Source organism: Columba livia, chromosome 2 (genome assembly GCF_036013475.1).
Source record: "Columba livia isolate bColLiv1 breed racing homer chromosome 2, bColLiv1.pat.W.v2, whole genome shotgun sequence".
Classification (NCBI taxonomy): domain Eukaryota; kingdom Metazoa; phylum Chordata; class Aves; order Columbiformes; family Columbidae; genus Columba; species Columba livia.
In genome coordinates, this window is record NC_088603.1 from 41,253,299 (window position 1) to 41,276,519 (window position 23,221).

Below are 23,221 nucleotides of genomic sequence, written 5' to 3' on the forward strand. Positions count from 1 at the left end.
CAGATATGTATGTCTTTAACTACCATTCAGCTTATTAAAATGTTAAATTACATCTTCACTACAGGACTACATTATTTATTCTCCTTTTGTTTTAACATATCTTGCCTGCATTTCTGCAAAGCTTTTTTGTTTCTTTTTTCCCTTTTTCTTCTCTTCTCTTTTCTCTTTTCTTTTCTTTTCTTTTCTTTTCTTTTCTTTTCTTTTCTTTTCTTTTCTTTTCTTTTCTTTTCTTTTCTTTTCTTTTCTTTTCTTTTCTTTTCTTTTCTTTTCCTTTTTTCTTTTCGCCCTCTCCTCTCCTCTCCTCTCCTCTCCTCTCCTCTCCTCTCCTCTCCTCTCCTCTCCTCTCCTCTCCTCTCCTCTCCTCTCCTCTCCTCTCCTCTCCTCTCCTCTCCTCTCCTCTCCTCTCCTCTCCTCTCCTCTCCTCTCCTCTCCTCTCCTCTCCTCTCCTCTCCTCTCCTCTCCTTCCCTTCCCTTTCCCCTTCCCTTTCCCCTTCCCTTTCCCCTTCCCTTTCCCCTTCCCTTTCCCCTTCCCTTTCCCCTTCCCTTTCCCCTTCCCTTCCCTTCCCTTCCCTTCCTCTTTCCTTCCTCTTTCCTTCCCTTCCTCTTTCCTTCCCTTCCTCTTTCCTTCCCTTTCCTTCTCTTTCCTTCTCCTTTCTTTTCTCTTATTTTCTCAACAGAGAATGCAGTTTAAATCTCCTACATCTGTTCTTGGTTTTGCCAAACCAAAACCCTTGATAAAGGATGATAATGTAATTTTGTCTGAGCTCCCTAATTGTAAGAGAAGCATCTCTCTCCCTCTCTCTAGCTACCATTAAAATAGCTATAATCAAGGCAGAAAGCAGTACAGCCTACTGGGATGAATCATGACTAAAAACACAGGCCCCATTCCAGAGTAAAGTGGGACTAATAAGAAGGGCCTAGAGCTGTTCTTGTCAACATAAGTAAAGGAATCATCAAGTAATTTCAGAGACAGAAAAGCAGTACATCGTAGCAATAACTGGCATCTGAGCAGTCAACAGTTCAAAAGACCTTCTCCATCTCCATCTCCCATCAGAGTGTCATTTAAGGTAATGGAAGCAGAAAAGTTTTAGCAGATGAAGTTCCCATTGAACTAAACTAAAAGGACAGGTGAAGAGAATCCCTCAAAAATTGTTTATTACAGGCCAAGACAAAGACTCCTAATGGGTAATTGTGGAGGTTGTCGGATATGCAGTGTTATCTGAATGCCAGTATATAAAGGACTATAACAATGGAACAATTAATTTGTTTTCATCTCAGTTAAATGCTTCTTTTTTTCCTACTTCTCCACTAGTACCTGCCAACAGTAGTAAAGGAAGATTCTTTAGTACAACTCAAGAGAAGGAAGTCACAACCTGTTTCTTCCAAAAAGACATGAGGTGGTAGCCATGCAACCAGGAGGGCAGCGTTTCTTGCTGGAATGAGCTGTGCACCCATCCTGAACTTCGACAAAAGCTCAGGGTGCACAGCAGAGGACCACAAAGCACACTGAAAAGCCCATCTGTTCCTCCTGCTGACCACAACAGCCCTAGAGGCACCGCATCAAATCCTCCCTGCCATTCCCTGAGAGATACACCCATTTTCCCAGCTCGGGATCTGCCCTGCTCCACCCAAGGCTGGCATGTTTATCACCATTATTACTGGCATTTGTATCATGATTATTATTGCAGCTTCATACGGTGGTAGCTCAAATCAACAGCTAGGTCCATAGGTGATGAAAGCTGCCGTGTGACCACACAAGTCATCAGAGTCTACATCCCTCACTTTTTTTTTTGGGGGGTGCAAACATTTTTTTTTCACCGTCAGCAACAGGCTCTCACTTAGTTTCAAGGCAAAAGGTACATCAGCAGTTCTGGGACGTCAGAGGATTGCTATTTTTACAGTTACAAAGACACTTCCTCTCACAACAAGAAGTTATTTTACATTCCAAAACTGCTCACAGCCTGCAGCTGTTTCAACTTGTAGCTGATCAAAATAGTAGCAGTAGGTGAATACATTAGCAGTGTCTGAATTGTCATTACGCTACTTGATTGCAAAACAAAAGTGATTCTTCTATAAAGTGTTACCTCCTCCCATATTTGCAGTTTACTGAAAACAGAGCAGCAAGGGCAACAGCACTTTACTGGTTTTTGGTTTTGTTTTTTTTCAAACGTTGAAGTATGCAAGCATCTAAGGACATTGAAGTGGGTTGGCTTCAGAGGGATCAACTAAGGCAAATGTAATCAGGATTAGGACTGAGGGGTGCACAGTAGGTGTGGATCAAGCAGCCGAGCTTTGTATGGACCCAGTCCGATAACACCAGATGATTTTTACTTAATGACTAAAGAAAAAAAAAAGGCAAGTGAGCTACAATTAAAGGACATTATCCCCGCAAAATTAAGAACCAATTCACGCCTTGTACAAGCATTTTAAAGAACACAAAAGCAACTTTAAGTAAAAGCATGTAAAGTTTTCATGTGTGTTTGTGCTGAGGATGATAAAACTATCTGTGCCAGACAAGGCTAAGCTTTCATTTTTTCTCACTAATGTTGCAGTCAATTCACAGCATTCTACTTTCTTTCCTCTATTTTGCTTCTCCTCATCTCCTTTCCTCTTTCCCTTCCTTCTCTTTCTCCCAAATAACACCACAGCATTTTCTTCTTATTCTTCCTTATCAAACAAGGAAACATTATCAGTTGAGTTTCCCAGCTTTTAAATTAGGTTCATGTGATCCTTGAACAAGCAGAAGGATGGAGCACAGCAATACAGACTAGGCAGATTCTTTGCAAATAGGCAAACCATGCTTTCATGTAATGTGCTAAATAAAACCTTTAAGAACATGTGCTTCTTTTCTAAATTTTTAAATGTAAAATTGACTGTGATGACAAGACAAAAAGCATACAAGGAGAGAAAGGGGCTGTGATTAGCAGGTGGAACTGGCCATGTCTACTGAAACCACTCGGTGGCTTCCAGCATTTCAGAAACACATGTGTGTATGTGTGGTAGCAAACATAGCCAGGATTCTTTAATCCAGGACTGTTGTACTGTTACTTGCTTTAACAGAGCCAATATTAATGTAAAACATTTAAATATTAATTTTAGAATATGTCTTTCAATATAAATTAAATTTCAACATTTTCAAACGATCTTTTGAACAAAGCTTAGAACAACATGAAAGTAGAGTGTGCAGCTATTACAATAAACTTGGTAAAGAGTTTTCAATGTGTAAGAAAAGGTAACATTACTAAACTTGTAATATACAGTGTAATAGCTTTATCATTGTTCTTGCTGACAGTATCTTAATGAGCTCCTCAGTGTGAACCAGTGTAATTGCTTTTTAAAAACACACTGAATTTCTATTAACTATTTGAGTAATACTAGACATATACTTATGTAATCAAGAACCTGGGCTTGACATTATGCTCAAATTTCTAAACATAAGAAAAAACTAATCAGAGGAAAATAATATCCAGAAGAACGTGACAGCTCAACTGTAGGTTAACTAGAGGCAGGTTCTGAATGCAGAGAGGCAAATGGTTCAGAGTTTTGGTTTGTAAAGAGCCACCTGAAATGCTCTCCTTAGAGAAATGAACAGGAGTTGTGTATCTGAATATGGAATCTTGTGACAGCTACAGATACAATAAAAATACTGAAAGAAACTAATGACCAAAGCTGTATGGGACCAAGCAGTGATATAGAATGTAAGTAGAAAGGTGATGTTAACCTACACAGCCACATAGACGCTAAATGCATTTGATCTTCGCGTAGTTCTGCAAAAGTGGGAGGAGTTGGGTTTGGTTTTTTTCGTCTGAGACCAAGGTATATCTGAGCAGCTCTGGTCAAACCACAGGGCTTGCCTGGTTACTGTTCTCCAACAGGAGCCATAGGTGGATACCCAGAGAGGAGTAAGAACAAAGCAAGCATGTATGAGTTCTGTTCCACTAACAGTCTTCCGATTCAGGAGTTCCAGTATCTCTCTCTGTTTTATGTCCAGAACCACCTCACTCTGTTTCTTTTAAGCCAAGATTAATTTGATGTCCAACAGACAGCAATGTACCTCCCCAGGACTCATTTTGCAGATCACTGCTTGTGTCAATATGGGAATGTTAATGGATTTTTACTGTCTTCACATTATGTTAGGCAATTCTTTCAATGCCTGGGAACCTACTAAAATAAAAGTGAGAAGCCAAAACACCATTTCCAGATTACGGATCAAAATACTATAAAACAGTTCTCTAAAAATACGTAAACTAAAGTTAAGCCATTTGGGAAATCACTCAAATCACTTCCACAATCACTTCAAATCACTACCACCATTTTGTAAAACCTTGGCTCTGGGCACTGCTTTCACCATGAGCTTTCAAACCAATTCACATGGTCTTTCCTCAGTCCCACACTGGACTTTCCACCCCTCCCCACTGAGGACAGTGTATCTGGCCCCTGTTTATTATCAGCAGGTCCTGGGGATATGTGCAAATCATTGAAGCTCACTGTTTTTTTTTTAAGATGATGAAACAGTTCAAGTGATTTTAGTTGTAGAAGTGCTTAAAGAGAGACCCTGTATCTTGAAATAACACTTCTGTTCAAGGACTGAGGTTTGAGCAATGATCAGGTAAACAAACAAACAAAAAGTGGTACAAAAACTTGCAGTCTTGACAAATATATAACATGTGAGAGCCAAAACCCAACAAATAAACACATAAAGTTTGCCCAAATAATGCAAAGGCTTCTTCAAAAAGAAAGAAAAACTGGGATATGAGGAGATAGTTTGTTAGAACTTGAAATAAACGGAAGCTTGGTACAGGTCTAAACAGTTTTCAGACATGTGATCACATACATAACAAAGCAGATCTGAATGTCTGGCCTTCATGTTTTGCAACCTTTAAATATTTCCTTAAATGTTTGCCTTCTTTTTATGATAAACACTGTAGCAAACCTGATGTTTTTAAAGACCACCATCAGAAATGCATTTAGGGAATGTAAAAGGTATTTTGTTTATACAGAAATAATTGAAAAAATGCCTGATTGGATAGTAGTTTTCCTATAGCTCATCAACAGCTTTACATTTGGCACAAAAAAACCACCGTATAGGACTGTATATCAAGGAAAAGCAGTGTAAGTTCATTGCTCCGACATCCAGCCATCAGAAGAACTGAGCGGCATCTGTGCTCAGGCTTAGGAAGAACATGAAATGGCAGGTTGCAACTCCTGTGCCAAGCACAGGCAAGTGTTTTATTTTATAGGCCAGTGGAGAATACTTAGAAAAAAAAAACCACGAAGACTTTTTGGGTTCTTTAATTAACTATTTTGCTTGTGAAATTAACAACTACGTTTTTACACTGGCAACAGTATGCACTCCTAACTGATGGCAGCAGTGAAACCCAGTGCTACACAGGCTAAGAATGATGCTCAAAATTTCAAACACGACAGTCTGCCCCCATCAGAAATAAATTTCAGAAAGAGAAGTTAATAAAAGAAAGCATCTCTATTAAAAGAAAAAAAACCAACAACCTACTGTAGAAAGGGACTAAGTATACTGATGGATTATTGAAAAAAAATATAAAAGGAAAAAATATCAGCACTAACATGAGGAAGCACACTTAAGAAACGGCTAGCAGATGTTGCAAAGCTAAAAAACCATACATGTTTGTTTTCTCTGTTCTTTGTGAAATCTAATCAAATTTTTATTTTATTTTATTTTATTTTATTTTATTTTATTTTATTTTATTTTATTTTATTTTATTTTATTTTATTTTATTTTATTTTATTTTATTTTATTTTTAAATGTGTGTATCTCATCTGGAAACACAGCAGGTATCCCTGAGTTGTAAATATTAAACTTAAACACCTTTAGAAACACATAGATACAAGATCTTCATGTTTCAAGTAAAGAAAAAAACAACTCTTTAGAGAGCCTTTTTTTCCTCCCATGATGGGAAAGAAAACCCCAACACATTATTAAAGAAATGCATAAAAAATTCAAACACTACAAAATGTTATACAGACTACTCACCTTTTGAAACTTTTGGTTTTATATAGCACTTTTAGTAAGCACTTTTAAAAACATTAAAGTTCAAAACAAAAAAGTTAAAATTAAACCAGAATGTCTGTAACCTAGAACTTACCAAGTGTGATATTTTTAACTGCATATTCAAAAAATATGCTTCTAAGTAATAAGAGCCATCATGGAGTGATTCATAGCTTCATGCAAAAACATCCCACAATATAAATCTTGTTAACCTTTTGAAAATCCCCAAAAGCTCATTACAAAGCTGCTGAATCCTGGCATAATAAAACCTTATATTAAAGTATTTACTGTCCTTCTAAAAAGTCCATTACTTAAAAGAGTAATACACTTGAGTTAGTCGGATTTTATCATGGTCTGGCAGACGAGGAGTGTCAGACAGTGATATATGTCAAGTTAAATTATCTAGAAAAATCATTATAGAAATTCAGGAGAAATAATGTCTCAACTGATGTTAGACAATAAACTATTTTCCATTTGAATTAATGGCAAGTTTACAAGTTAATAAGCATTACTGTGAAAAGATGCATGAAGGAAAGGTGGTACCTTTCCTGTCCTATCACTTCTCCCAGTTCTTGGAAACTACACACAACACCCTTGGAGACACTGGGTTTCAAATGGGTTTGTTGCACAAAAGCGGATTAATTTTCTTCTCCAAATGAGTGACCTGTTACAAGAAATGCTGCATATTAAATTCTACTTTCTGAAAATATGCATTTATGACATTTAAATTATATTCCCTAATGTGAGCACTTAATTTTATTATAATTCCTATCTTGACCTAACTTGATAGTCATTACTAAATAGAACAGTGTGAATACTTGAGCGTAGAAGCACAATGTCTGCGTCAAATATGAAACTCCAAATAAAAGCAGAGTAAAGTCCTGGCCTTACTGAGGTCAGTGAAAGAACTGCTGGAGACTTCACTGATCCAGCTATTACGTTCTTTACATTCCATTTTCATCTGCCATGAAGGTGAAATTAAAGAGATCTACTGTATTCCACAAATACTATTTTTTGGTTTTTAGAATCCATTCTTGAATTCTCACTCCAGTAAAAAAAAGTACAATGAAGATCTGTCTCAGGGCTTGCCCTGCATTTTGGGAGAAAATGTACAGAAGGAGCCTTCAGTGATAGAATATTGCCAGTGAATAAAGATTATTGCCAGTGAATAGTGATGCTAAAGCCAGAACCTTCACTATAGTATCTAAATGGCAAGAATATTTTTATGAACTATGCTACATACTTATTTGAAAGTACTATCTTATCAATGAGAAAATAATACTTTCCAAATTCTTAATTTTTATATTCTATTGTGCAAATATATAGCAGAAAGACTTGTAGTTATTGGTAAAGATAGTACTAATTCTTAAAATACTTATAACTTTTTTTCCAGGTATTACTCTGTGGACAGTAATTGATGGTGCCAATTGTAAAGCTGCTGTGAACTATAGGGGGAGCACCCAATCAGTCCCTTTTCCCACTTACTGCTATTGAAAAAAAACCCCAAACATATTTTACTTACATTCCCTAAATACATTTTTATATTGTTCTTTAAAAGCATCAGATCTGCTGCAGCCTTCATCATAAAAAAACAACAAATGTTTTAAAAAAAATCAGGTTTCAAAAGAGGAAAGCTAAACTTTCAGAATTGCTTTGTTACACTTATGTGTGTTATCACTCATCTGAAAACCACTTGTTTTCAGGATGTACCGAGTTTCAGTTTATGAGAACAAAATGCGTCTGTCTCAGACTGAATACCCCACTGCAAGACACATTATGCCAAGCTCTCCCTCTCCAGAAGCATCCCGTTATCTCAACGTTTGGTCATCATCTGAGTTATGTGCACATAAAACTGGTGAAGCAAGTTTTGACACTTAGAACTGGCAGAACTGCAAAAGTATACTGTAAAACTGTGTTTGCAAAACCTGCAGGTCCAGCTTTTCACTCGTCAGCTTCTAATGTCCCAATATTAGGTGTTCATTAACTCCACCCGTACCGCTGTGTGAACTCTATTTTGACTACGTTCTAAGAAAAAGCAAAAGTAGTTTGGACTCCATTAACTCAACATTTGCCCTTCAGTTCATCTGAACTGCATGCAAAAATTGTACCCGGTGCATTCATTTTGCATTTTATTTTTCACTTTATTCACTTTGAAGTAAGGGCTTCTACACTTGTGAAATCTTTCCGTGTTACCCATAACTTTGAAGTTCCCAAAATAATTTTGGAAAACTTGAACTCTCTCTCTATTAAAAGCTATAAGCACATACAATTACAGATGTGTGCCATAAAATAATCATACCAGTATGTGTTTTTAAAGCTGGAATGTCAAAATATTCAAAATATTTTTCCTATGGTAACTGCAAAATGTAGTAAAGCCTAGCTTTACTACCAAAGGCCAAATGCTACAATCTTCTGTCAGAAAAACTCCTCTAGACTGCACTAGAAACTGAAGGCTTTTGGGTAGTGCCTATGAGAGGATAATTCTTACTACAGTAAAAATGTAACATATGGGCAGAGAAATTATCTATCAAAAAATCAGAATAATAGAGCCTATTATTTTAGGCAACTGGTTTGGTTTTGGATTAAATTCTGCTTTCACATTCCAGTGACTCAGTAACAGAATCTAAGTTTTCATTTTCATTCATTAGGAAAGGAGTCCTGTCTGGCTCTGGATGGTGGTATTTATGCAGTTTTTATAGAGTTTGAAAGATTTTTCTTTCACCCATGCTTCTTTTCACATTCACACTCATGTAGGGAATTTCATTCCTATAATGAGAAACAGAAAATATAAACTGCTCATAATGAAATGTGTTGGTCATCCACAGCTGTACCAACAGTCATCTTGTGCAATGAACCTTTTTCTTCTTTTTTGCCTGGCAATTATTTTCCTTGCATATATTTGTTCTGCCTGCTTATTTCAAAAGAAATGCAGGTCCTTCCAATTAAGCTTTGTGTTCCACTGAGCTTAGCAGAGCTTCCCTGCCAGGGGGAGGTCCAGGGAGACAGGTCTGGTTAGAGTGCTAGTGGCAATTCTTCATAAACACCCCCTCCACGGGAAGCTACTCCCCAAACAGATACAGTGAGGATAAAGAGAGGATACTGCATTTTCTTCCCCATCTCTTGCCATCACATCACACAAGCTAATAATTGCTCCCTCCAAAACCACAGCAAAATCAAGACCTGTAGTAAAAGGTCAAACCCACAGTTTAACATGAGACAGAAGAGAGCACGACAGAGAGCTGGAGAGATTGAGTTATAAGTCAACGCTTTAAAATCTTCCAAAACAGGTATTTGCCAAATGAAATCATCATGCCTAGAATGCCTGCAGAAGAATGCAAAAACACTCTAGTGGGTCCTGCCAATGTAGCCTAAGGATACTAACTCCTTCCTGATCCTTGTGTGGTGGTGATGCTCATCCAGAGCCTGACACACCAACCACTTCATTCCACGAGAAGCCCTGATGCCCTCTGCCTCCATCTCATATTCATCTGCGACTAACGTCCACTTCAACAGACAGCAAAAAAACCCTAAAAACAGAACACAAAATGCACATCTTTGCATATTATCAAATAATATATTTTACTCTGAAGGCATGCATTTAAACAATACTTTGTTTCTTGCCATAAATTTTACTCTCCACCTCATATCTAGGACCCTAAACTTAAAAGACCAGCTCTGCTGGTGAAGGCAGCTGCTGCCCCTTGCTGGCCAACACAAAAGGATGGGAGCCTTCTAGGGGAAAGGATATTTGATCTGCCCAGTCAGTAAAAATAAACTGCCCCTTGAGCATTACACCAGGATTCAGTCTTGTTTGTTATGACTGTCCCTATGTAGCACATGCTGCACTTTCCAAACAGGCTTTTAAAAGGTCCCATTTATGGCACTCAGCTCTTGAAGTATGCTCTGACAAACAGTATCAGCAGAACATTTTCCTTTCTTACGCAATTTGATGAACACTAAACCAAATTCTCGAAGTCTGAAATTTTCCGTCTTTCTACATGATCTCCACATAATACGTACATCTTTTCAGACACTCTCTTCTGGAATTAGAATATATGGGGTTTCCAACACAGCTAACTTATATATAGCCTTCAAATGCTTTGCAACTGGCATGGATAAGATGGTTAAGCAAACTTAAAACGGCTAATGGCCATTTCAACTCTGGATCTTCAGCCCACCTGCAGACCTAGCCAATTTTTATCTGGAGAGTACTTGGCAATCTATGTAAAATGAATCTGACAGTCTCACTTTGAACCTCAGGGGACGTGTCCATGTTACAAAATAACTTAGGCCAACGTATTTAGCAGAAGCTGTCACTGTACTGGCAGTTTCCGTAGACATATTGAAGCGGGAATGTCCATCTAGAACAAAACACAACTTTGTTTCTCAAGAAAAAACAAGAAGGATGAAAGTTTCAGTGGAAAAATGCTGAGGAAGATTACTGTGTGTCCCACAACTCTATGCTCTGGGTGTAGATTTTAATTCCCAGCACTAATGCATTCAGAACTTGTTAAAGTGGTATTTTGCAGTAAACACAATAATCACTCCAGCAAAGCAAGAAATATTGCATAGATGCTCTTATGAAATATTATTACCTGACATACTGCTGGGAGTTATGGATATGTAATCATTCTCGTTCTTCTTCCGTTACCAACGTCACCTGCCAAAATAGGGAAAAAAAACCCATGTAATACATCCATAAATGCAAATCTGCAGAATACCATTAACATTTAAACAGGATGGAACATTTTGGGTCTTGGATACCACGGTCCGTGTTCGATGGCTCAACAAATTAAATTCAGTACACCTTGCTTAAATGTATGAGGCAATGAATGCAAGTCATGTCCAAAACCTGGGAGACTGGAGGAGCTGTGGATAACAGGGATTTGGAAGCAAGGTCAAAAAGCTGCTGGCTACTGACGCAGAAAAATAATGTCTCTGCTCACTTCATGGAACACTTTCCCTCATTTTTTTGCAGAGGTTTCCTTAGGTCTAATATGTAACTTTAGGAGTGAACTGGTTTCTATCGTACAGTTTTTAATGATATATCCTGATTACTCTCAGGTTCAGTAAGAACAGAGGATTCAAAGGAATTAGAAATTCTCTATCTACAGTTGCACCAATTCTTCACTCATTTTAAACTCAGAAGTCTACACACTTTTATAAAGTTTTGAGATGTAAATAGTAATTTTATTCATTTGGTAGAAAACTAATTCATATGTACTTATTACTTCACTTTTGAACAATGGTATCTTCATCTTATGTTTTATTAAGGAGATAACTGCTGCCATGTGGAACTGGACTGGGCACCCTAAAGTTGTGGTTTTAATATTTATATTGCCTCCTTTGTTCAGATGTCCATACATACATACTGACACAATAACTATACTCCTTTTCTGTTTGGTATCACAGACCAAAGCCCTGCAAGCTAATTTTATGTCAGGAAATAAAGTCACTAATACCAGCTACAGCATCATCCTCCAGCAGTATCAGCAGTATTTGTATTTATACTCGCTATGACATTTTTCAAACAGAGGAATCACAGCCAATGTGCCCTTTTTCAGCCATCTCAGCCCAAAACACAGTGCCCAGCTGGATGATCCCAGACCGCTGCCTAGTTTAAGCACCAACAATCCGATCCGAGTGGAGACAATCCTAAAGGCATTAGTCCAGAACAGAAACAAGATTTCATTAGAATTTTTAAATAAGACAACCGAGGCCTACAACTGACCCCACAAACGCCAGTAGAAAACCAGCCTGGGATCAGCCGCACTCTCTTGGTCATAAGGAAAGATGTATGTTATAATAATATATATATAACAACATGTATGTTTAGTGCTAGGGTTAGGTTATGGTTGGACTCAATGATCTGAGGGTTCCTTCCAACTGAAAGGATTCTATGATTCTATAATGTATATAATGTTAGCATGCAAGTGAAATTTTACAGGGGAAGCAGAACCTCTCCTGATTGACATCTTACATTAAGAAACTGTCCTTTAATCTTTCTTAATGAACTCTCAGGTTTTATTTCTCTTTGTCCATTCAGAGCCACAGCCTTGTCTGTATTTTCTCTCGGCCTCACACGGGGAGCAATTCCCTTCCTTGTCATGGAAACGAACACCCTCCAACAGCAGGCAGAAAGGACACGGAGCACATCTGCTCCGTTTAGGCACAGACTACACCGCTAGAATGAGAAAGCAGCTGAACCGCAGCAACCGCATGTACCGTGTAATTAATGTATCTGGGACGCAGCTTCACCTGAGCTCACCACCCCGTCCCGCCCCAGCGCTACACCGGCGAGGGATGAACACCCTCCCGGGAGCTGAGACACCTGAGACTTCAGAGTCAGCCCCCGCAGGCTCCACAAACCCTCTCACAAGCAGCCCTCGTCCCCCGTCCTCCCCCGGACCGGCCCCGCGGGGCCGCGCAGTGCGGTGCGGTGGCGTCCCCTGGCGGCTCCGCGGGAGCAGCCCGGAGGGAAGAGTCCCGTCCACGCCCCCCAGCGCCGTCCGCACTGCAGCACCGGGCGGGGGGGTTGGGAATGTCTTCCCATGCAAATCTCCACCTGAATTAACAGCTCCATTATCTCCTCCGTAATGTGTTCGCTATCTTTGTCATCACTTCATGCCTCATTACATTAGCCGGGCATGTCTGGTAAATCTTTAAATTAATTGCAATTCCAAGGTTCAGAATTGCTTCGGGATCCAACAAAACAGAACAAAACACACCTCCCGCACCAAAAAGAAAAAAGAACAACCAAACAACACAACCCCTCCCCCAAACAACAAAAAAACAAAACAAAACAAAAACCCCCACAAAACAAACACCCCAAAACAAACAAACAAACAAACAAACAAACAAACAAACAAAAAACAAAAAAAACAAAAAAAAACCAAACCCCAACCAACCAACCAAAAAAAAAAAAAAACAAACCCAAAAAAAACCCCACAAAACCCAAAAACAACACACACACATAAAAGGGGGGAAAAAAAAGCACCCCATCATGTTTACTGTATTTGTAAAGCAAGTGCAGAGTAAAGCCTACTGGAAGTTTTACAGAGGGAACTGGTAAAATATCCTCCAGCACACACGTTGCAACGTATTTTTATCTCCTTGTCTTTTCTTCCAAGCAAACCACCCAAGAGACTCCGCCTGGGCTCTTCTCAGAAAAGACGGTATCTCCTTGAACTCTTTAGGGAAAAGAAAATACTCTGCTTGATATTTGTCATGTACAAACAACCCAGCCAGAGATGACAGCACAAGACCTTTCTTCTGCTACTGACATCTTGTGGAACTTCAAAATCCTTCACAGTCTGTCAATCAAGAGATTAAAGAGGATACAAATTTAGATGAGGCCTTCAATTAAAATCAGACTCTGAACCACCCCACCATGTCATGGGACCCTGTGAACCTCAACAATAAGACATTTCCCAGAATTTAATTGTGGTTTGGTGACTCAGTGACACACAAGTGCTCTTGAAGTAAACAATTGAGTGGTTTAAATAAAAATTCTGCTCCTCCTGTAAATAATTAGTTACTAATCCTTAAATTATTGGGTTTGCGCCAGTCTATTAAAAAAGAGAAATACAAAGTTCTTCAATGAATTCTGTATAAAGAGAAAAATTTTAGCTATCCTGGGAGTTTTGCCATTTTCCCTGATGAGACTAGGACTTGGCATGAAGGAAGCTGTCACTTGTGTAAAAAAACTAATTATGAAATGACTGTAGGAAAAGATAGTCTTTTGTTTAAAGCATTACACTAATGTATCTGGCTTTGGCACAGCCTTCCTGCATCCCACAGTTTAAAATGGAGAGTGTGTGCCATCTTTTTCTCTTCATACTCGCCTACAAAATAAGTTTCTCAGGGCAGGTCTTGGTGTTGCAGTGTGAATGTACAGCATCTCATGCACCTAGCATCTCCACTAGGCTGATTTATTAACTGCCAAAAGATATACAGTAAATGAGCCCATGTGTAATTCCTGCTTTGTACCTGATGGTGATTTTAATAATCATTCCAAATGTATCAGAAATGTTTTCAAAAGGATGATTTTATCCTGCACTTTATATGCCATAAGTAATTTCCTATTTTTCCTTTAAGGAAAGTGGCGCATGGGTGGAATAGTGGAAGTACAGAACTATTTATCCATTCTGGCACCCAAAACCGTGGCTGTCTTCTGAAGGCCCAGCATGGCTGCTACTTTACATGAGCAAGAAGAATAAGTGGTGTCTACAATAATTACATCAGGTTCCTCTTGAAGGCATAGATACAGAAGATGCTGGAGGAAATCAGATTCTTTTTCAGAGTTTACAACTAAAAAGTAGGTGAACAGACACAAATGGGAAGGAGGTGGATGAGTCACAGGAGAAGCTCTGCCGCATCAGGCCAAAAATGTCTGGGACTCTTCACGGAAACTGCAGAATAAGTTGCCAAAAGTGACACAATTTTTATGGTTAAGCTTTGCTAACATCACAGGAAGCAGGCTTCATTAGATTATTTTCTGTGCATTGAGCGCGCATTTGCCCACAAAGAGCTTGCTGAGGTCTCATGGCTTTGACTCACAAGCCCTGAGCAGGCAGCACTAACTTCAGAGGTTGCTGTCTCACATCCCGCGTGATCAGCCCACCGGAGAGTGGAGGCAGCAGACCAGGCAGCGTGCTCTTCCTCCATCACTCAAGTTCAACCCCAAGTTGAACCTCAAGTTCTCTGTTTGTTTTGTTTTAGCTGGTCCTCACATTCACACTGGATATCTCAAATAAAAGTAGCAAAATGCTCATTCTATTCTGATACTGAGTTGTGTTTCAGATCCATGGTCCTGCATCAGGAAAAGAATATTCCTGTTTTGCCCAAAATCAAGAAAGACATCTTTGGGTTCTTAATCTCCACTGGTCTGACAAGGTTGTATTCAGAACTGATTCTCAGGCTTCATTCTCCAATCTAGAAACACTGTCAAGCCATATTGCCAGTTACTGCACTTACTTTCTTTTCCCATAATGAAAGGCAATTAACCAATTAACATTAATCACTGTGGTTAAGCATTCTCTCATCCTCACAAAGTGCCTCCTCCTTCACACAAATGCATTGGACTAACCAATGGGTATGAAAAAGGGTCGCACTGCTCGGGGATCATAGAATCACAGAACAGTATGGGTTGGAAGGGACATTCAAAGGTCATCTAGTCCAACCTTAGGCAGGTGTTTTTAATCTTACTCTGTTGCTTCCGGTTTAGGTGGTGGTTGCGCCTCCCTTTGAGGCCAGGGGCACACTAATTTAATGGTTTGAATCCCAGTCCCTGCCCATATCACGAACCGAATGCTTCCCGGTGAGTATCAGGCTTCTCTTCCCACTCAGCAAGCAGCTGCCCCAGGCAGCACCAGGGACCAGCACTGCTGCCTCCTGTCTCTTCTCAAGGCAGGAACGGGTGGGAAGAAGGATTCTGCACCTTTCAGAAGCACTGACAAGCCACCCAGCTACTTGCTCCTCACCAGACCACTCCTTGACATGCCCTTTTGAAAGCCAGAGGGGCAACCACGAGACGACCTGGCTCATCTGCACAAGTCCCTCCTGTAACCCTACCTGCAACGCCAGATACCTATCTCTGGCTCATCTCTGGCACCCTTATACAACGCTCTTACACAACACTCACTGTTTCTGGCTCACCGGGAGCTGGGCTGCCTCCAAGGAGAAAAGCTTTGTGCTGAGAGGAGGGGAGGGCTGCTCGCAGACCTGAGGGCAGGTGCAAGCCCACCCAGGTCCTGGGATGTAGTGGGGAGCAGGGGAGGGTGCAGAGCGGGAGAGCAGAGCACACAGGTTTTGTAATGGGGTGCAGGAGAAAGCTCTGGCACAATCAGACTGAATGGATGAAGGATGCTGGTCCCTCACGCTCTGCCCTGCCACAAGTTACAGCACTTTTTGTTTTTCTTGGGGACTATCTTGGCTGCGGGATGATGAATTACTGGATATGTTGTCTGAATATTTTGTTCTGGAAGCTCCCTCTGCAAAAATTGCTTTCACTTTTACCTTCATCTTTAGTGAAAAAAGTACCAAAAAGTACCACTACTGTAGTAGTGACCCCACATCAGAAAAAATGAAAGGTAACCTATAGGCTATATTGATGTCTAACTGAACGTCTAAACTTGTTTCAATATTTAACATCTCAATATTTAACAGGACAGCAAAACTAATATTTTAGAAGAAAGGTCATACAGAGGGTTTTTTACTAACACATATATTCATGAAAAATCTACTAGGCTACGGCTTACGGTGCATGATACCCATATAATGAACAAGCAGTATTCTCTCCCATATAAAACCTACTACGCAACTGTGCATCATATGAGAAACAAAAATCTATCTAGTTTTATAGATAGGGTTAATGAAAAGCCCCCATCAGAACTGGAGTGTAGGCACAAGCTCAGAAGCAGACTTTGACTAATGCTTTTTACCGCTAGTGTAGTTCAACTCATGAGGACATAAAAATGTGCAATAAAGCATAAAATCTAAACCACAGTGCGCTATCTGTCTAAACATTTGCAGTCCACCCTGAAGCACTCGATCGAAAGGCAAGGAGCTACTGAGCTTTCTAATCTGGATGTCCAGTAGTTCTGTGTAATGCCGTTCCTTCCCTCTCACACAGTTGATACTCTCAACGTGTGCTCTTTAGAACACGTTTACCTTGTAGGCTCAGAATTTCCTATTTTAACTTGCTTCTTAAATACTCTACAAATTGCTAAGACCTAACAACTCAAGATTATGGACGCTCTGCACCAGGCAGGATCAGACCATAATAGAATATGTGCTCAGTTCTGTGCAGGTATCAGCAGCTATTTTGCAGCGTGAAAGCCAGAAAATTATAATATGCAGACAATAAGCCTGGGAAGTTATAACAGTGAGCTCACTGCTTGACATGTTTTTGAAAGCACTTGTGTTTCAGTAAGCAGAACTGCAGGATAAACAGTGCTGATTTAGATGGACAAAGTGATTCCTCCTGTAGTCCCACACCAGCGAGGACTCTGATTCTCGCAGGACAGGATGAATGACAAAGATGTTGTGTTGAACCTATCTGCAGAAAATAGGCACAGCACCACAAAACGTAATACTGCAAGATAAAAGCAAGATAAAAGTTGTTTTTATGATTTCATGAGAACTTAATGTCTTACTGTATTTGGGTAAATTTAACCTTTATAAGCTAATGGAAAATATAATACTTGGTTTGATCATAGCCAAAAAGAAAGGCGTTTCAGTATTTCTGTCTGTTTCCCAGCAGCCTGAACATGCTAGAAAGGCAGTCTCATAGGTATCATGGAAAGCAAGCGGAGGAAGACTAACATGACCTTTAAACCACCTGGGCATCAAGCAGAAAACTGAGTACATAGCGCTTCTCTCCCCCCGTACTTACAGAAATTAGTAATGTCATCTCACAGAGTAATCTCAAATCGCTTATTATCACGGTGTGGAGCTGTTGACTGGCCCTACAACATAAAGGATCTAAGAAATCTGCTTATATCTGGCTTACAACTCTGTTAGCATAGTGGGTTGTAGCCTCCTCTTTGCTCTCCTCCATCCCTTTGCAGAAATGCCAGCTCTGGAGCACTGTGCTCTGGGCTACTGCATGTGTACACAGGAGGGCATGAGAGGAGCACAGAACTGGAAGGAGGCCTGTTCAGCCACTATTTTGATAACCAGCGTTTCATTCCCTGTGGGGGACTTTGTTGACATTGAAGCGTTCCAGTGCAAGCTAGCCAGATTTGCCAAAGAGTAGCTGATCTGTGCATTAAGTGATGTCTATATCGTTAGAAATGTAGGCCTTAATTCAGAAAGACCTCTACTTACTTGCATAAATATCCAGTTGGGCGAGGATCCTGGAGGGACATGGATGACAGAAAAGCAAAAGGGATAATATATAAGACCTCGTGTTTAAGTGATTATTCCTGTGTCTTTTTAAGAGCCTGTGTGACACTTCATGGCTTACATGTTCATTCTCCAGAGCATGGGAGTTTCATTTAGATAAGAGCTTTTACGTAAAACTTCTCTTGTTTTTCTGTTTTGTTCTGTCAACTCAGGAAACATCATCTCTCCCTGAAATTTCAACAGAGAACAGTTTATCTTCAACGCTAATTTCTCTTATTACTTACTGTGAAGACTGTCTTAAATTACCCAGTAAATCTCTACAACTGGCTAACATCAGATAATCCCAAAGATACTAAATTTCAGAGACTTTCATTGAAACTGGTGATTTTCCACCCTCATGATGCAATGGATTAAAAAAAAGAATGTTTTCTAAATGTCAGGAGGGGAGGTACCTGGATGAATCTTGTTAACAAGAATGCATTTTGTCAATGCATCTTATAAACGCCGGGCCTAAAAAATCAGTGAAGCAGAAATGAGTATGTTCTAAACTACAAATGTCACTCTGAATAGGGATAAGTATTACCCTAAAGATTGGTACTGGCATTTGTCTGAGCTATTTTCAGGGTTTCGGATATGAACAGCAGAATTAATGCAGCTTTAGGCTTTCTGCTTCTCTTAACCAGAGCTTCAGAGATTCACCACTTGGTTTAAAAAATAAATTCTAAATACTGAAAAATCATTGTCTATATTCCAGGCCTTTAGTTACAGTGTGCAAATACATAGAACTTTGCAGAAACCCTTGGAAAGGAACACAAGAGATGCTGTTACAGCTATGGATTTAGCCTCATAGGCTTTGCATATTATGTGACTTGATGAGATTTCAAACCTGAATCTATTTGTCCTAAAAACTGATAGCTGAATTGCAAAACCACTGAATTCTGAAGTGCTCAACAGAGATTCCAGACCTGAAAAGTAAGGCTTAAATTCCATTATAACTGGGGGAAAACTTTGAAGAAGCTTATTTTCAACAAAATTAAGGTAATGGACCAGAAAAAGAAGTCAGCTGTTTCCTGAAATGTGTATCTCTAGCCAGCAAAACCTATGGTAGGGGGATAAAGATTAGCTAAAAATCTGCACACGTCTTTTCTACAAGTTGAACTGGTGGTCCTGAAGCCTTTTCCTGCCACTGCAGGAACAGCTCAAGGGAAATGGGCATCAAACAGGCGCTGACAGTGTGATACGCACCAAAAAGGGGACAGAGCATTTTTGGATGTGTAGGCTGAGACTTTATGTCAACCTGTACAGCAGATCATATCTGTGGATGCATGATGAGGGCATAACAGACACACAAAAAAAGTATCAATAATAGAAAAGGAGGAACAGACAAGAAAAGTTAAATGATTAAGGGGCTGGACTGACATATATCAGTTGAGAGTTAACGATGGCTTGGCGAAGTGACAAGCAAGTGAGCCACATGATAACCACGCTCCAAAGAGAGCAAGGGATGATGGAAGAATGTGACTGTTATGGGAAATTTGGTTAAATTACACTAATGGTTACTGGTGGACATATAATTAGGTTAGAGGGCAGCTCTATGTAAAAAAGAGAATTCCTGCCTGGTTTTAATTGCTATTTTGAAACAGAGAAGTCCATACTTCTATTTCTGAGGTTTACCGAAAAGCTTATTTTTCAAAAGAAAAAATTCAATGACTTCAGTAACAATTAGGCTCAAGTTGGAGAAAGCTTTCTGCAAACATTCCCTCTGAAATTTCAAAATAAAACCCACATGTTTTATACATACATAAATATATTTATAATTATTATAAATGAATAAAGAGTTTCAAGTTACCTGGTAATAAGCTGGTGGTCATAAAATATGACTGTATTAAAACTAGCTAAATGCCTATTTGCTTATGGTTTTGGGCAGACAGAAGTCATGGAGAGAAGGAATAATACTTGTGAAAATGAAATAGAAGCTCTTATTTTGCTTATTTTGACAGAAAATTGCTTGTGCCCCCATATATGACGAGCACCACATGAAGTTAACTGGCTTTCAGCTGAGGATTTTCACAGCTCAGAAATGATCTTATTTAAAGTCCTACTCCTTTTTATCTTCATGTTTTTTTTTCAGAACAAACACATTATGGCATATTCCCAAATAAATAATTCACCCATTTACTCTCTAAGGAAGGCAGTTTCCTGAGAGGTGTGCTCTTTTTCCTGACCTCGCTGGGGCCCCAGCGGTACGTGATACCTACTTCTTCTCAGAAGAAGCATATATCCTAGCACTAAGTAGAAACATTATAGATGCAAACCTACGTTTGGGTGCAGACTGGAAACAAACCACATAGCCTCAGTGTTAACAATGGTCTTTTAGTATGTCCAATAAAGCAGTGATTTCGTTCTTTTTTTTTTTAAAAACCTCTCTTCTTGTTTGCTGCCTCATTTACAGCTAACAATAAATAGAATCAGGCTCAGAAATTAAAAGAAAAAGTTTAATCACTGATGTTTTCGCTATCTCTCCCAAGCAAACAACAAAAGTCCATAACCTTTTAACCTTTTCCATCCTATTTGCTAATTACGTATTTTGCAATTAACCCATTATGCATCTGTCATTGTATTTTAAATTAAATCACTTTAATTGCTAGTAAGTAGGGTTTATTTAGTCCCTGGTGTGGCTGTACAGGGTCATGAGTGGGTAGTTATTGAACCACTCTGAGTTACAGGTGGCTTTCTGCAAAACTGCTGAAGTTGCTGAAGATAAAGAAGAGTTAAGCTGCTTTCCTAAGGTGATTTGAATTTAATGTCTAATGGCATATTTCTAATGGACGAAAGTTTACTGCAAATACGGGAGAACATTTTTTACTCCTTGTATACAGATCACACTGGGTGTTATTTTGTTTCTTGAAATAATTTTTAATGAAGGAATAATTATGTCAATAGTTTTAGAAAATGCCTATCACCGTCACACTTATTTTGCTGTCTAGTATAACTCTGTGAAATGCACCACAACTTTCTATTAACAGCTCAATTTCACATGGAGAGAACAGAGAAGACCTAACACATGGGCCACAGGGAATTCTAAGAGTCAACATACTGTTGACTGTTGAAGGGAAGATTGAGGCTAGACACAAGGAAGAAGTATTTTACAATGGGGGTGGTAAAATACTGACACAGGTTGCCCAGAGAGGTGGTAGATGCCCCATCCCTGGAGACATTCAAGGCCAGGCTGGATGGGGCTCTGAGCAACCTGATCTAGCTGAAAATGTCCTGGCTCATTGCAAGGGGGTTGGACTAGATGAGCTTTGAATGTCCCTTCCAACCCAAACTATTCTATTCTATGATTCTATGATACTTTAATAAAACACTATAAAAACAGAGAACAGACATAGAAGATTTTGTTCTTTGCAGCACAGCCCCTTCCTCCTTCTTCCACTTGCATGACCTGACTCACTTCACTGACCCTTCAGAAAATATCCATATTTTTTGCTGGGCTAGTTTTGCGTCGGGTTTGTGCGCTGAATCGGGCCTGCAAGGCAGCTGGCGAGCACCACAGCTGGCTCAGCATCAGCGGCAGGAGCCCACAGCTGCATGGAGGGAAGAGGAGGGAGATGAGCTTCAGTCTGCCTCATAAAATAACACCCTGGCGGAACACAGTGTGGGTTCATGCCTTTTATAATAAGCTGGGCTATTTGTGACTCCATACGCTGAAATTACTTTTTAATTGTTAAAATAATTTATGAAGGTTTCTGAAACACCTTTGAAGATTATAAGTCTTGTATGAGGGAAAAAAAACCCCTCAAATATAACACGGTTCATTATAGCTTTTTTTTAATTATTATTTAGATCCTTATACACTGAAGAAAGGCACTAAAAAGTGCTTACTATATGTTCCAGAGAATGTCAATATGAATTGGTAAGGTCAGGCTTCCCTTTAGTACTACATAAAGTCAAGAAGCTAGTGCTGATGAGACATGAGAATAAATTTCCAGCGAGAACCCAAGTCCACACCTTTGCTCAGTTACCTAAACATAACTATGGGTCAAATATACAATAAATAAAAGTCTACACTTATGAAAGCTGACAGATTTATCAAGCTGAACATCCCACATAGGCTTTGTTCTGAGCATTCATTAACAATACTAAAATCCAAGATTAACCTAGATGTTAAATATTTTCAGAAAAAAAGTTAAGTGTATGAAATTATAGGGGGTTATGGAGCACACCTTAGTAAGACCTATGTAGCCCTTCCAGAGAAACAGTCTCCATGTCCAGTGAGGAGGATATAATTAATCTTTGGAGCTTGCTATGTCATCTATGCATTTTTACCTTCAGCTATGGGCTACCAAGACACGGCACATGGCTGAAGATTCTGGTGCAGCATTTTCTTGCTGCCAGATTTCCACCGCTGCATTCATCCCAACACCTTCCTTGCCAATATGAGCAACTCCACACCTCCATGAGCAGCGGGTCTGGGGAGCGATCCTCGCCACCCCCCCATCTTTGCACCATGCTTCAGCAGAGCACCCCATCTCTGCATTCACCTTGCCAGCACTTCCACTGTGAGACATGGCTTACAAGTGCAGAGGAAGAAGATAAGGGACTGCAGAACGATGCAAAGGAGAATGTGAGACATAATGGTGACTTTTAAATTTTCAACAAGAAGCCTTTGGATGGCTTTCAGACACAGCATGGCCTACCAGAGAGAATCACAGAATGGCTGGGGTTGGAAGGAACCTCTGGAGATAATCTAGTCCAACCCACCTGCTAAAGCAGGTTCATCGAGAGTAAATTGCACAGGAATGTGTCCAGGCGGGTTTTGAAGCAGACTCCACAGCATCTCTGGGCAGCCTGTTCCAGTGTTCTGTCACCCTCAAATTTAAGAAGTTTCATCTCATGTTTAGATGGAACCTCCTGTACTTCAGCCTGTGCCCATTGCCCCTCATCCTATCATTGGGCACCACTGAAAAGAGTCTGGTCCTATCCTCTTGACACCCACCCTTGAAATATTTATATACAGTGATAAGATCCCCTCTCAGCTTTCTCTTCTCCAGGCTGATCTGGCCAGGCTACCAAAAGCTCAATAATAGATAAATCTGTTGTATGGAAAGGAAGGATGCAATCAGAAAGCTTACATTTGCTTAGAAAAGGGGAAGAGGCAGAAAGATGCAGCAATGGAGTTGAATTAAGACTCAGAAAGACATTCCTAACAGCTGCATTCTGAATATGCTTTAATATTATGTGACCCATCTTACCAGGATCCATATGTGACCTATCTTGAGATGATGAGGCTCTGAACAGGTGTTTCAAAAGCTTAGACCAATAGAGAAAACCAAACCACAGAAAGAA

At 39.7% G+C, this 23,221-nt stretch overlaps 1 protein-coding gene across 10 annotated transcripts in view; it reads right to left on the reverse strand.

Annotated features, from left to right (window-relative positions):
* THRB (thyroid hormone receptor beta) overlaps positions 1–23,221 on the reverse strand; it is a 163,091-nt gene that overhangs the window by 42,504 nt on the left and 97,366 nt on the right. For all 10 annotated transcript variants that reach the window (XM_065051570.1, XM_065051573.1, XM_065051568.1 and 7 more), the window contains one exon: positions 10,621–10,685. In XM_065051570.1, the coding sequence (XP_064907642.1) occupies positions 10,621–10,627 (7 nt within the window). In that variant the 5' untranslated portion in view covers positions 10,628–10,685. The remainder of the gene's footprint in view (positions 1–10,620; positions 10,686–23,221) is intronic.